Source organism: Mustelus asterias, chromosome 13 (genome assembly GCF_964213995.1).
Source record: "Mustelus asterias chromosome 13, sMusAst1.hap1.1, whole genome shotgun sequence".
In the NCBI taxonomy this organism is placed as follows: domain Eukaryota; kingdom Metazoa; phylum Chordata; class Chondrichthyes; order Carcharhiniformes; family Triakidae; genus Mustelus; species Mustelus asterias.
The window spans coordinates 42,484,367-42,500,522 of NC_135813.1; the positions used below are offsets into that span (position 1 = coordinate 42,484,367).

The window sequence follows — 16,156 nt, forward strand, 5'->3', positions numbered from 1 at the left end:
TACTCACGTCCCACCAAGCAGAGAACCTAGCCATTGTCCCTACTTTCTGCAACACAACTAATTTTCCAGCCATGTCAGTAACTTGCCCTCAATTCCGTGTGTCCTACCTTAATTAACAGTCTCTTATGTGGGACTTTATCAAAGGCCTTCTGGAAATCCATATAATCAACATTCCTAGACATTCCTCTATCCACTATCTTAGTCACCTCTTAAAAATAATTCAATGAAGTTTGTCAGGCGTGACCTACTTGTCATAATTCCATGCTGGCTCTCCTTGATTTACTGAACAAGGTTGAGGTGTTTAATGATTCTATCTTTGATTTTAGACTCCAACAATTTCCCCACCACAGATATTAGGCTAATTGGTCTGTAATTCCCTCATTTTCTTCTTTCACCCTTCTTAAAAATCGGAATAACAGGAGCAATTTTCCAATCTAGAGGGATGACTCCTGAATTTAGGGAACTCTTAAGGATTGTAGTTAGGGCATCTACAACGTGCTTCCCCCATTTCTTTAACACCCTTGGATGGAAACCATCAAGTCCTGGGGATTTGTCACTTTTTAGTTTCATTAATTTCCTCATTATCGATGTTATCCTGACATTAATTTTATTTAGACCCTGTCCCCAATCCACTATTAATTTCCTCGGGACTTCCGGCAAGCTATTTCTTTTCCTGCTGTAAATGCTGAGGCAAAGTAATTATTCAAAGTGTCTGCCATTTAGAACATAGAACATTACAGCGCAGTACAGGCCCTTCGGCCCTCGATGTTGCGCCGACCAGTAGAACCAATCTAAAGCCCCTCTAATCTACATTATTCCAATATCATCCATATGTTTATCCAATAACCGTTTGAATGCTCTTAATGTTGATGAGTCCACTACTGCTGCAGGCAGGGCATTCCACGCCCTTACTACTCTCTGAGTGAAGAACCTACCTCTAACATCTGTCCTATATCTCTCACCCCTCAATTTAAAGCTATGTCCCCTCGTGCTAGCCATCACCATCCGAGGAAAAAGGCTCTCACTACAGTCCCCACAGTCGCTGACAATATTCCCACTGTCAGTCTTTAGTGGCCCAACATTGCTCCTGACCCCCTCTTTCCCTTTCTGTAACTATAACATTTCTTCTTATTGATTTTCGTCTTCCTCGCAAGTTTCCTTTCATAATCCTTCTTAGAAACATAGAAAATAGGTGCAGGAGGAGGCCATTCGGCCCTGCGAGCCTGCACCACCATTCAATATGATCATGGTTGATCATGCACTTTCAGTATCTCTCCATACCCCTTGATCCCTTCAGCCACAAGGGTCACGTCCAGCTCCCTCTTAAACATATCTAATGAATTGGCCCCAACAGCTTCTGTGGTAGAGAATTCCACAGGTTCACAACTGAGTGAAGAAGTTCTTCCTCATCTCAGTCCTGAATGGCTTACTCTTTATTCTTAATAGCTTGTATAAGCTGCTTTGAGGTCCTTTGCCGGTCTTTGTATCTTTCCTATTTGGCAGGATCTGTGCTTTTTTTTGCATTTTTGTAAGCCCCTTCTTTTAATTTAATGCTGTCCCTTATCTTGAGTTGTCTGGGGCTGTTTTTTCCATGAAGTGGAGCTTTCCCTTCTCATGGGTGTAACTTGGTTCAGTATTGAGTTAAATGTTTCTTCCTCCACTCTTCTTCAGTTGTTTTACCCACGAGCAGATTTTCCCAGTTTACTGCGGCCAGTCTCAGTCTCATCCTGTTAAAGTCGGCCTTACTTAAATCTAAACTTCAAGTAACTTGCGATCATCCAAAACTCTGCTGTCGGTGTCTTACCCTGCACCAAGTCCTATTCACTGCTGCGGGCACTGACCGACACTGGCCCCTGATCAAGCTATGTCTTGATTTGAAATCTCTCATCCTTGTTTTCCAATCGGTCCATGGTCTCGCTCCCTCCCTACCTTTGTAATCTCCTCCAAACCCACAAGCCTCCAAGATGTATGCACTGCTCTAATTCTGCCACCTTCCGCACCCCCAATTTTAACCATTCCGCCGCCATTGGTGGCTACACCTTCAGCTGCCCAGACTCTAACTCTGGAACACCTTCCCTATTCCTCTCTGCCTCGCTATCACACTTTCCTACTTTGAGACACTCCACAAAATCAAGTTCTTCCAGATAGTTCACGTGGCTTGGTGTCACACCTTTTTTATAATACTCCTGTGAAGAACCTTGGGATGTTCAATAATATTAAAGGTGCTATATAAATTGTTCATGTTGTTGTTGAGAGGTTTAGAGAGGGAGTTTAGGGAGGGGGTGGTATGGTTGGCACAGTGGTTAGCACTGCTGCCTCACAACGCAGGAACCCGAGTTCACTTTCCGGCTTGGGTCACTGTCTGTGTGGAGTCTGCACATTCTCCCCGTGTTTACATGGGTTTCCTCTGGGTGCTCTGGTTTCATCCCACAGTCTGAAAGACGTGCTGGTCAGGTGCATTGACTCAAACAGGCGCCGGAATGTGGCGACTAGGGGAAGTTCATAGTAACTTCATTGCAGTGTTAATGTAAGCCTACTTGTAACTAATAAATAAACTTCTAAAAACTTGCAAAAAATAATCCAGAACCTTAAACCCAGGCAGTCATTCTGACCAGGGCTAAAAATCAGATATGAACAAGGGGCCAAAATTACAGAAGCAAAAACATCTGGCAGAGTTGGAGGAGTGAATCATAGAATAGAATCATAGAATCCCTACAGTACAGAAGGAGGCCATTTGGCCCATCAAACCTGCAGCAACAACAATCCCACCCAGGCCCTATCCCTGCAACGCTACATATTTACCCTGCTAATCCCCCTGACACTAAAGGGCAATTTAGTAAAGCCAATTCACTTAATCCGCACATCTTCGGAGTGTGGGAGGAAACCGGAGAACCCGTATGAAACCCACACAGACACGGGGAGAATGTGCAAACTCCACGTAGTCACCCAAAGCCGGAATCGAACCTGGGTCCCTGGCACTGTGAGGCAGCACTGCTAACCACCGTGCCGCCCTGACCTCAGGTCAGGCTGCATGTAGCCGAATGTTCTGCTCTCGATACGCAGAGACACTCAGGGGTACGGCAGTGCCCTTGGGCCACCCCCCGGCTAAAAACACACAAACTCGTCAAAGTTTGAAAAAGGAACGTGGGGCTGTTCTGGTTTGTGTAGCCAAGCAGAGCCTTCACCCCTGACCAATCGGGGAGCTTCAGATCCATTCTCCTCAGGGAAAGATCCATTCAATTACTCCGTGTCTATTTGGGAGTTATCAGGTTGAAGACTGTCAGCCGTACAGAATGGAATACTCACTGGGTCTGTGATGAGAGAGATTTTTGGCATTCCATAAAAATCACCTTCCTAAAAAACAGATCCCTTGTGACTCCATCATTTTCTTGTGCTGAATGTTCCTTACAAGGTGCAGTAAGGGAGGGAACCTGGATGTCGGGTCGGGCAAGTTCTTGGGTATGGGTGCAGAGAGATGTGGAGGAAGACAGCCCCACCTGGAGAGACAGGATCCCCCCCCCCACCACCCCCCACCTCCCCGCCCCCGACCACACCCCCGCCAGCCTGTTTGCAATGAAGATGCTGCCATTTACCTTTTCTCCATTGGGATTCCCCAGGACGTAGCAGCCCATTACGTGGATGACATTTGGCTCTGTGTTGATCTTACTCATCATTCTGCTCAGTCGCTTCCAAAACCTGCATGAAATGTGAATGTAAAACTGTTACCCCAGCCATTTTTGCCGCTGTCAGTGAACTGGAATCCCAACGCCCCTGGCTCCAAATGAGGTTCCTCCCAGTCCCAACGTACCCTCGCTCCCGATTGGCTCGACTACTCGCGTGGCCTTTCCATAATGTCCGGCTCGATCATCCCTATTTTATTCTTTTTTAAAATTCATTAGTGGGGCATGGGCGTCACTGGCTGGCCAGCATTTATTGCCCATCCCTAATTGCCCGAGGGCAGTTGAGAGTCAACCACACCGCTGTGGCTCTGGAGTCACATGTAGGCCAGACCAGGTAAGGACGGCAGATTTCCTTCCCTAAAGGACATTCATGAACCAGTTTTTCTGACAATCGACAATGGTTTCATGGTCATCAGTAGATTCTTAATTCCAGATATTTTTTATTGAATTCAAATTCTACCATCTGCCGTGGCGGGATTCGAATCCAGGTCCCCAGAACATTAGCTGACTTTCTGGATTAATAGTCTGGCGATAATACCACGAGGCCATTGGCTGTCCCAATAGCATACACATCCAGCTGGCAGTGCCTGTTGTCTTTGTCACATCAGCACGTTAGCTGGGTTGTGTATTTCACCCCGAGTGTGGAGTTTTACTTTAAAAAATTTCTAATACAATCATACAGTTTCAAATCCCTGTAAAAGTCCCTTTTGATGTAATCATTAAATCCCTTTAAAGGTCCCTTAATAAACCGTACTCACTATTTCCCTAATAAATTGTAATAAACCATATTCATTATTCTCCTCTTACACTCAGTGAGTGGTAATGATCTGAAACTTGCTGCCCATGAGAGAAGCAGAGACAACCAGTGATTCCAAATGGAAATTGGATGGATGCTTAATGAAACAAACCTGCAGAGCTAGAGCTAGACATCAAGCAGAGGAGTGGGACTGGATGGATTGCTCTGAAGGAGCTGACATGGGCTCGATGGGCCAAATCACCTCCTCAGGACTGTAACCCTAAAAGCAACACTGCTCTAAACTTGGGCCTTGCAATGATAGTCTTGGCCAAGCCAAAGCCTAACAGCATATGAATTGTGATTGGCTTACATGATCAGGTCCTCCTCTTTCTCCACTTTTGCAAAGGTAGCGACCTTGTTTTTCAGCAGATACAAATGGCCAGGTCCCCCCTACAATCAAAACACAGGAGTCATCAATACAGAACGGACACGGCAATATCACACCAAAGCAGCACAACATGGCAATATCACACCAATGCAGCACAACATGGCAATATCACACCAAGATGTGGAGATGCCGGCGTTGGACTGGGGTAAACACAGGAGTCTAATAACACCAGGTTAAAGTCCAACAGGTTTATTTGGTAGCAAACACCACTAGCTTTCGGAGCGCTGCTCCTTCGTCAGGTGAGTGGGAGATCTGCTCATAAACAGCAAACAGGGCATATAAAGACACAAACTCAATTTACAGAATAATGAATAATGATTTACAGCTAATCAAGTCTTAAAGGTACAGACAATGTGAGGGGAGAGAGCATTAAGCACAGGTTAAAGAGATGTGTATTGTCTCCAGACAGGACAGCCAGTGAGACTTTGCAAGTCCAGGCAAGTTGTGGGGGTTACAGATAGTGTGACATGAACCCAAGATCCCAGTTGAGGCCGTCCTCATGTGTGCGGAACCTGGCTATCAGTCTCTGCTCAGCAACTTTGCGCTGTCGTGTGTCGTGAAGGCCACCTTGGAGAACGCTTACCCGAATATCAGAGGCCGAATGCCCATGACCGCTGAAGTGCTCCCCAACAGGAAGAGAACAGTCTTGCCTGGTGATGGGTGAGGTCCTTAAAATGATTACTATTACTAAAGAGGTAGTGCTTGGTAGGCTAATGGGACTAAAGGTAGACAAGTCCCCGGGCCCGGATGGAATGCATCCCAGGGTACTGAAAGAAATGGCAGAAGTAATAGCAGATGTGTTGGTTGTAATTTATCAAAATTCGCTAGACTCTGGGGAAGTGTCGGCTGATTGGAAAACAGCTAATGTGACGCCACTGTTTAAAAAAGGAGGTAGACAAAAGGCGGGTAACTACAGGCCGGTTAGCTTAACGTCCGTAGTTGGGAAATTGCTGGAATCCATCGTTAAAGAAGAAATAGCAGGACACCTGGAAAAAAATGTTTCGATCAAGCAGACGCAGCATGGATTCATGAAGGGAAAGTCGTGTTTGACGAATTTACTGGATTTTTATGAAGATGTAACGAATGCGGTTGACAGAGGGGAACCGGTGGATGTGGTGTTTTTAGATTTCCAGAAGGCATTTGATAAGGTGCCTCACAAAAGATTGCTGCAGAAGATTAAGGTACATGGAGTTGGGGGTAAAGTGTTAGCGTGGATTGAGGATTGGCTATCTAACAGGAAGCAGAGAGTTGGAATAAATGGGTGCTTTTCTGGTTGGCAGTTGGTGACTAGTGGCGTGCCACAGGGATCGGTTCTGGGGCCTCAACTGTTTACCATATACATAGACGATCTGGACAAGAGGACCGAGTATAGGGTAACAAAGTTTGCGGATGACGCAAAGATGAGTGGGAAAGCAAATTGCGTGGAGGATGTGGAAAGTCTGCAGAGAGATTTGGATAGGCTAAGTGAGTGGGCGAGGATCTGGCAGATGGAGTATAACGTTGACAAGTGTGAGGTTATCCACTTTGGAAGGAATAATAGTAAAATGGACTATTATTTAAATGGTGAAATATTACAACATGCTACTGTGCAGAGGGACCTGGGGATCCTTGTGCATGAATCACAAAAACTCAGTTTGCAGGTGCAGCAGGTGATCAAGAAGGCAAATGGAATGTTGGCCTTTATCGTGAAGGGGATGGCGTATAAAAGCAGGGAGGTCTTGCTGCAATTGTACAAGGTACTGGTGAGGCCGCAACTAGAGTACTGTGTGCAATTTTGGTCCCCTTATTTGCGGAAGGATGTATTGGCCTTGGAGGGAGTACAGAGAAGGTTCACCAGGTTGATTCCAGAGATGAGGGGGTTAGCTTATGAGGAGAGATTGAGTAGATTGGGCCTGTACTCGTTGGCGTTTAGAAGGCTGAGGGGAGATCTTATAGAGACATGCAAGATAATGAAGGGGCTAGACAGGGTAGAGGCAGAGAGATTCTTTCCACTTAGAAAGGAAACAAGAACTAGAGGACACAGCCTCAAAATAAGGGGGAGTCAGTTTAGGACAGAGTTGAGGAGGAACTTCTTCTCTCAGAGGGTAGTGAATCTCTGGAATTCTCTGCCCATTGAAGCGGTGGAGGCTACCTCGTTAAATATGTTTAAGTCACAGGTAGATAGATTTCTGATCAATAAGGGAATTAAGGGTTATGGGGAGCAGGCGGGTAAGTGGAACTAAACCACTATCAGATCAGCCATGATCTTATTGAATGGTGGGGCAGGCTCGAGGGGCTAGATGGCCTACTCCTGCTCCTATTTCTTATGTTCTTAGAGTCGCTGAGCAGAGACTGATAGCCAGGTTCCGCACACGAGGACGGCCTCAACCGGGATATTGGGTTCATGTCACACTATCTGTAACTCCCACAACTTGCCTGGACTTGCAAAGTCTCACTGGCTGTCCTGTCTGGAGACAATACACATCTCTTTAACCTGTGCTTAATGCTCTCTCCACTCACATTGTCTGTACCTTTAAGACTTGATTACCTGTAAAGACTCGCATTCCAACCATTATTCATTATTCTGTAAATTGAGTTTGTGTCTTTATATGCCCGTTTGCTGTTTATGAGCAGATCTCCCACTCACCTGACGAAGGAGCAGCGCTCCGAAAGCTAGTGGCATTTGCTACCAAATAAACCTGTTGGACTTTAACCTGGTGTTGTTAGACTCCTTACAGTATCACACCAACACAGCACAGACATGGTAACATCACATCAATACAGTACAGATATGGCAATATCACACCAATACAGCACAGACATGACAATATCACATCAACACAGCACAGACATGGCAATATCACACCAACACAGCACAGACATGGCAATATCACACCAACACAGCACAGACACGGCAATATCACACCAGCACAGCACAGACATGGTAATATCACACCAACACAGCACAGACATGGCAATATCACACCAACACAGCACAGACATGGCAATATCACACCAACACAGCACAGACATGGTAATATCACACTAACGCCACCCTGACAACACTGACACAAGAAATTGTGGCAAGAAGGCAATTTCCCAGGATACATTTAGCTCAATATTTGGGAGTCTCCATTTTGGTTGTTCTTGGTTGGGGGGTGTGGGTGATTTGAAGGGGTAGAATGCAGGGTAAATACCCTATGCCAAAACACTGAGCTCCGAGACACAACTAATATCAGGCCCAGACCTGTTCATCTTGGATGAACTCAGGCATGGTGGTACAAGCCCCAGGTGAAGAGTGACGTTAGGGATTGAATGAGACGATGCGGGTCAGGTGTGAGGGCTGAAGGTCGGGACTGCAGATTGGGTCCAGGAGTCTTGAACTGCAGAACCTCAGACGGAGCTGCCTGTGGACCTTCCAGGCAGATCCATTTTAGCCTTCAGCGAACAGCATTGGGACTGTTCGTGAAGCCATGAAAGCATCAAATGTGCAGTGACCGAGCACAGGTCTGTCCCCTGTCTAATCACACCCAGGGCCCAAGTGGTTGATGGGGAATCATCCGATTATATGTTTAAAGTTTATTTATTATTGTCACAAGTAGGTTTACATTAACATTGCAATGAAGTTACTGTAAAAATCTCCTAGCCGCCACATTCCGGCGCCTGTTCGGGTACACTGAGGGAGAATGTAGCATGGCCAATGCACCTAACCAACACGTCTTTCGGACTGTGGGAGGAAACTAGGGCACCCGGAGGAAACCCAAGCAGACACGGGGAGAATGTGCAAACTCCACACAGACAGTGACCCAAGCCGGGAATCAAACCCGGGTTCCTGGCGCTGTGGGGCAGCATTAACCACTGTGCCTCCCATATGAGGACAAGAAAGCAGGAATTTTGCTGAACTCTTATTCAACTCGTTAATAACTGAAGGGTCTTGTCTGACCACCCCACCCAGTATGGCCCTCGGACCTGAGACAGACCAAGTTGTGGTCGAGTGAGCACAGGCAGTGTCAGCGATTGCTAGCAAGGGATCACCTTCACGCTTGTTAGGGTAGCGATCAGAAACCCCCAAGGTATGTTATGAAGCCAGACTAGACTCCAACAGATTTTCTATTTTGGCCTTAGGGTGAATATAAGATGTTTCACTCCAGTGTGATTCTATTGACCCACTGGGAAGCTTTTAGCAAAACAAACTTTATTTTAACAATACAATTTAACTATAACCAATGAACTAACTTAACTTTTACAAATTAAAATACTTAAACATGACGAGATACATTCTTAACTGCCACTCTGAAACCCCAGGGTAAAACTCAAATAAACAAAAATGCATTTGCTCAGATTACCATAGAATCAACGACACGGAGGCAAGCCCTTTGGCCCAAACTGGTCCATGCCGACCAAAATGCCTATCCGCCTGGTGCAGACAAATTGGCACCGTGTAAAACAGTGCTGAATTCCAAACATACCCCTCACAAGATACATGATATGAATACATTTCTTAAAGGCCCAGTATCATCACACACTCACCTGACAAAAAATCAACAGCTTCCAGATCTTGCAGCCCCTCCGATAGGCAGTCAGCTTTTTCTCAATCTCCTCTGCAGAGACACAGACCAGTCAGGTTATATTCCACACACTTTGCCAAAAAAACAGTACAAGCAACTACACCTCAACAAGATCGAATCACCCATTTGCATCACAGTATCACAGGGGAGATCCCATCACTGTGACACAAAAAGACCTGCTGACATTGTCACTGTCTTCTGGCAGGGTCAGGGTCACTCTTATGGCCATTAACCTGGAGGCAGATTAAGGCAGGCTCTCGAACCAACCACACTGTCAACAGCACAAAGTTCCAGTCGCAATGACAACTTCCAACAACCAAAGCTACAAGGGCTAGATTCTAAAAGGTAGAAAATAGGAGTAGGAGGAGATCATTCGGCCTTCGAGCCTGCTCCGCCATTCATTATGATCATGGCTGATTATCCAACTCAATAGCCTGATCTGGTCTTCCCCTCCATATCCTTTGATCCTCTTCACCTCAAGTGCCGGGGGAAAACTATCCTCTTGGATCTATCCTGTCAAAATCTCTCAGAGTCTCATACCTTTCAACAAGATCAACCCTCATTCCTACAGAAATCTTGAGATTGTAGACTCGATACAGCTCTCTTAGTTCAGGAATCGTTTCCCCACCAGGGATCCTCCAACACATTACACAACAATATTAATCCTGGGTGAAGCTGTGATATTGATTGGATTTGAGAGACCGTGGAATTAGGGGCAATGTTGGCAACCCGGTGGGGGGGGGGGGGGGGGGGGGGGGGGGGGGTGGACACGACATGTGACCCATCAGGCTTCTGAGCGCAGCCCACAATACAGTCAGTTGACCGTTGCCCACGTGTAGGGTTGCCGCATTCCACTAGAATCCCTACAGTATAGAGGGAGGCCATTCGGCTCATCGACTCTGTACCATATACAATCCCACCCAGGGCCTATTCCTGTAACCCCACACATTTACCTTGCTAATCTCCCTGATGCTAAGGGGCAATTTAGCATGGCCAATACACCTAACCCACACATCTTTGGAGTGCGGAAGGAAACGGGAGCACCCGGAGGAAACCCACGCAGACACGGGGAGAAGGTGTAGACTCCACACAGACAGTGACCCAAGCCGGGAATCGAACCCGGGTCCCTGGCGCTATGAGGCAGCAGTGCTAACCACTAGTTTCCGTCAAATAGATCTTTCCTTACCGCTGTGACTGAAGTGATAAGCAATTAAAGCAAGGGCAAGTGGTGAGGCGCGTGCTGATTACAAACAACATTGACTCTGAGAGCCCTCTGCATCCAATCAAACCGTAAATATTTCTTTTGTTTTTGAATCTGATGACTTTTCTATTAATATATAAATGATGATACATTCTCTATAATTCATTATGAAATTTCAGCATGCATTAAATAGATTTAATCTTATTCACGGGGTCACGGTTGGTGAACAAGCCCAATTTAAAATCTTGCGGCCCATTGAGATGAGGGGGGGCCACTCATGCGGCCCACTCCCTAGTCTGGGTTGCCAGTCACTGGCTTAGGGGCAGATTACTGGACCAGGCGTGACTGGGGGTAGTAATCACAATGTGAAGGTGGTGATTATTCTACAGCAAGTCACAGCCTGTGAGCAAACTCTTGCAGTTTCCCCGATAGTCCAAGAGCAGTTTATTTGATGGTAAAGTTCTCTCTGGTGCCAGGGGATCCTGATCAGAGTGTGGGAAGCAGTCCCTTGAGAGGATAAATGATTGACCACAGCAATAATCATAATTTTGCAGTTAACGTTTTCCTTTAACAGACCCCACAACAAAATGAATCAAAGAGCGAGTGCAAACACTGTCAAAAAAATAAAGTTCTGCATTTATAAACCATCTTTCATAATATCTCAAAGACTTCACAGTTAATTAGTCATTTTTGCAATGTAGGAAACACAGCAGCCAATCTGCACACAGTCAGACCTGACAAATAACACTGCTATAATGATCCGATCATTTGTTTTACTGCTGCAGGTTGAGAGATAAATATTTGCCAGAACCTGGGGAGAAATCCCTCGCCCCTCTTCAAAATGGTGCCATTGAATCTTTTACTCCATCTGAGGGGAGAGGCAGGGCCTTGGGTTAGTGCCTCATCTGAAAGACGGCACCTCCAACAGTGCAGCACTCCATCAGTAACATTTCCCACCATCAGTGTGCAGGGAGAGCCACACAGCAACCCGAAAGGTGGTATGTCTCCAGGCGGGGTACAACTTGAACCCGCACCTTTCGCAATCAAGGGCAAGAGGGTTACCACTGGACTAAGGCCCACACCTTAAGCCAGTGTTTTGGAACAATCCCTTCCGATTTGCAATTTACAAGTGACTCAGTAGCAGGAGACGTTGACTGAGTGACAACATTGTCACCTGTGAGTTAAAACATCATGGATTCAAGGTTCGACTATGAAATCTGTGCTGACACCCCAGTGCAGTACCGAAGGAGTGCTGCACTGTTGGAGCTTCTGCCCTCAAGGTAAGATGGTAAACTGACTTTGTGGGCTGAAGGGCCTGTTCCTGTGCTGTACTGTTCTTTGGAAACTGAAGCAAAGATAGAAAATGTTGGAAAATCTCAGCATCTTTGGAGAGAGGACAGAGCCAACTTTTCGAGTCTGGATCATTCTTTGGCATCTGCAGTCATTTGTTTTTTTTATGGTAAACTAGGGCTGTGGTTTCCTGTGGAGGTCAGATGCAAAAAAGTTTGTGGCACTTAGTTTGAACAGCACAAACTTCTCTCAAAGTTCTGACGAACATTTGTCCCTCAATCAGCAAATCCAAACACAGCGGGACGGTGGCACAGTGGTTAGCACTGCTACCTCACAGCACCAGGGATCCAGGTTCAATTCCGGCCTCAGGTCACTACCTGTGCGGGGTCTGCGTGGGTTTCCTCCGGGTGCTCCGGTTTCCTCCCACACTACAAAGATGTGCGGGTTAGGTTGATTGGCCATGCTAAGTTTGCCCCCGAGTGTCAGGGGGATTAGCAGGGTAAATATGTGGGGTTATGGGGATAGGGCCTGGGTGGGATTGTGATTGGTGCAGACTCGATGGGCCAAATGGTCTCCTTCTGCACTGTAGGGATTCTATTCTATGACAGCCGATTTATCTCAATGATGTTTGTGTGAGTTTACAGCGAGGAAGTGGCTGACACATCTGCCCACAACACAACGGGGGAGACACCTCCAAAGCAATTCATTGGCCGTGAACAGTTTGGGGTGTGAAAGATGCCATTTAATTAAATGCCAAGTGCAAGCTTTTTCCTCCATTATCCAAAATCAACATACAAGGAATCAAGATTCTGCAAATGCTGTGATAATTGCCATTTAAAATGATTACATTAAAATCCTGGCCATGGAGCAGCTCAGTATGACCTTTTGGCAGTAAGGAGTATACACTCAAAATAAGGCTCTGGAGAATGACAGGCCTTAGGGTCAACACTCCTTTGTCCAAGCTGTCATCCATTTTGGAAGATGGCCTGGAAATCACCTAAGGAAGCAGTCATTGACCATTCACTCTGACTCTGTTCTGTTAATGAGGTTGTGCATTTATATAACGCCTTTCACTACCACAGGTAATTCCCAAGTGCTTTACAACCAATTAAGTACCCTTGAACTGCAGTCATGGTCTGAATGTAGTGAACATGGTGGGCAATATGTGTACAGCAAGATCCCATAAACGGCACTGAGATGGAAGATCAGATAATCTGTTTTTGCAATGTTGGCTAAGGGATAAATATAAGCCAGGGTACCGGGGAAATTCCCTTCCTCCCCCATTTCAAAATAATGCCACAGAATCTTTTACACACACCCAAAAATATAGACAGAGTCTCAACATCTGAAAGATAGCACTTCTGACAGTGCAGGACGCCCTCAGTAGTGTGACAGGAGTGCTAGTCTAAATTCTGGCCTCAATTCACTGGAGGGGACTTGAACTCGCGACCCTTTGGTTCAGAGGTGACACTCTCACCTCTGAACCACAGCCGAAGCTCAACTCTTTTGGTGACCCCTTAGAGGGTAGAATTCTCTCCTGGTTTAGTTTAGGATCTGGAACTTAAGGCTAACGGTGTAATTTTTGAACAGTGCTTTATCATTCCGACCACCATGTGACAGCAACAGCCAGTGAAACCCATTGAAATCCACTCACCCAAGATGTCATCGAAGGTGGCATGCTCATGGTCCTGTAGGAGAAATGAGAGCCTGTGTTAACCCTTTAAATGTTCAGTTCTTTCGAGTGACCCCTCAACCCATTTGATTTGAATTTTAACTTGTCTGTAGGTGTGGTGAACCATTGTTGGTTCCCACCAGGTAGTGCTGAGCCATGGTCTGGCCAGTACTATGAGTCTGTAGATATGTTACTGTTGGGGTTAGGGTTGGGCTGTTCTACCTGTTAATATAGTCGTTAGGGTACACCCCAGTCGGCTCCGCCTCCTGGGAGAGGTATAAAGGTCACTGCTCTGCCTGGTGACCCTTTAGTCTGGGATTGTATACTGTATATAGTAGCTCTGTTATTGTTGGCAATAAAAGCCTTTATTTCCCGAGTACATCCAGCCTCCCGTGTGTTATATCACGCATCAGTAGGCAAGACCCAAAAGCGTGAGATGTCAAATTAAAGCTCAGAACTCTCTTGTATTTCAACCCTCTAGCTATGAAGTGAACAACAGAAAAGAAACATGTTCTGGAAGATGGGCGTGCAGTGGATTTGGGGACTGGCCTTTCACCTCTGCGATAATGGTTCAAATCCAGCCCTGACCAATTCAATTCTGCACGAGCACCACCAAAGTGATTTGGACATTTTCCAATCACTTCTTACTGCCATCTCAATTTGTTCCCGGGATGCAGAGTGTATTTATTGTCCATCCCCAGTTACCCCTGTAGGTACTAAGAGTCAAAATGTGGAGATGCCGGCCTTGGACTGGGGTAAACACAGTAAGAGTTTTAACAACACCAGGTTAAATTCCAACAGGTTTATTTGGTAGCAAATGCCATTAGCTTTCGGAGTGCTGCTCCTTCGTCAGATGGAGTGGAGGTGGGGGGGGGGGGCTGCGGGGGAGATGATGGGGAGGTGGGGGGGAGGTGGAGGAGGGGAGGTGGGGGGGAGGTGGAGAAGGAGGTGGGGTGGAGGTGGGGGGAGGTGTGGGGGAGGTATGGGGGGAGGTGTGGGGGGAGGTGGGGGGAGGGGAGGGTGGAGGTGGGGGGAGGGTGGAGGTGGGGGGAGGGTGGAGGTGGGAGGAGGGGAGGGTGGAGGTGGGGGGGAGGGGAGGGTGGGGGGAGGGAGGTGGTGTTGGGGAGAGGGGGGTGGAGCTGGGGGGAGGGGGGTAGAGGTGGGGGGGAGGGGGTGGAGCTGTGGGGAGGGGCGCTTGGGGGGAGGGGAGGTGGGGGGAGGTGGGTGGGTGGGGTGTGGGGGTCGATGGAGGGGGTGGGGGTGGGGTGACCCTTACAACAACCTTACCCGGTTGTGGGTAAATTTCCAAAAGGGATATTGACCATGACCTTAAGACCTTTATGAAGTATTTGTGTGAGCATTTGAAATAACATTACATTCAAGGATATGGTACAAGTGCTGGGATTAGTGTGACTTTAGTGGTAGATATTGCCAGTACAGATTCGATGGGCTGAAGGGCCTTTTCTGCGCTGTATGAATCTATGGGCAGGATTTTCCAGCCTCGCTCGTCCCAAAACCGTAAAATTCCACCCGAGGTCAACAGACCTTTCCATTGTCCAGCCCGTCACTCGCTCCGATTCCCATGATGAACGGGGTGGTAGAATCCTGGCCTGTGACAGCGGGACGAGGCTTTTAACTGGCCAGTAATTGGGGTCACGAGAGTTGGTGGGAGTGGGCAGATGATGGGCAAGGTGCTGCTGCAATGTTACATGACACTCCTGCCTGCCTTCTGGCCACGGGAGGCCAAAGAATTCAGCCCCACATGCAGAGTGCACCCCATGAATGGGGCAATCTCGCCCTGTGAGCCCACAAGGTTGGCAGTCAGGGAAAACATGAAATCATCCTGGGAGAACTGGACTGCGATTGGCACTAAGGAATGTTGCTAGTTCTGAGTAAAAGGAGATTGTACCCATCGAGGTGCCTCCTCCTAACCTGGGTGCTTCCAATGCCAAGTGGATTCCCAGAGTTAAAAGGTGCTGATAATTCTGACGGATAGACAAAATTCATCAAAGATCCACAAAACCAAACAGCACTGGAGGAGGACATTCAGCCCATCGTGCTCACACCAGCTCTTTGAAAAGACTATCCAATTCATCCCCCCTCCAACAAATAGATGGGGCCCATAGCCCTGCCAATTCACCAATTAAATTCTGTTCCTCTTGCCTTCTTTAAAAACGTGACTTAAGTGAAACAACGTTAAGTGACTTTCCCGTAAGAATTAATATAAACTGGATTTAGTTTCCCAGTGAGTGGTGCTTCGGTCACTGAGGGGGGCATCAGGAGTGATGTAAGAGTGACTTTAACGGGACATATCCCCATTGTATTGGTGACGTCAGAACAAAGTAAACCAAACAAATCAACAGTAAGCGAGTTAGTTCTGTGGTTTTAAAAGCTGTTCCAGAACCATCATTACAGCAATAGTGGGACAACGATTTACTTCCAGCTCCCATTGCACCTTGCTATCAGCAAGGATTCGTTTCTCATCAGAGTGTAGATCTGTCAGGAGGAAGTCTCTACTTCCCATCAATACCCCCTTAAGAAAAAGGAAGGTCTCCAATCGAATTTATCGGCTGGATCACAAA

The 16,156-nt window shown here is 46.9% G+C and overlaps 1 protein-coding gene across 1 annotated transcript in view; it reads right to left on the minus strand.

The window, feature by feature from the left end:
• The window catches only part of LOC144503027 (NMDA receptor synaptonuclear signaling and neuronal migration factor-like), a 76,902-nt gene that overhangs the window by 16,766 nt on the left and 43,980 nt on the right, over nt 1-16,156 (minus strand). The window contains exons 10-13 of the mRNA XM_078227530.1: nt 13,557-13,590; nt 9,374-9,444; nt 4,787-4,866; nt 3,594-3,696 (exon numbers count right to left, since the gene is read on the minus strand). Coding sequence (XP_078083656.1) covers nt 3,594-3,696; nt 4,787-4,866; nt 9,374-9,444; nt 13,557-13,590 — 288 coding nt within the window. The remainder of the gene's footprint in view (nt 1-3,593; nt 3,697-4,786; nt 4,867-9,373; nt 9,445-13,556; nt 13,591-16,156) is intronic.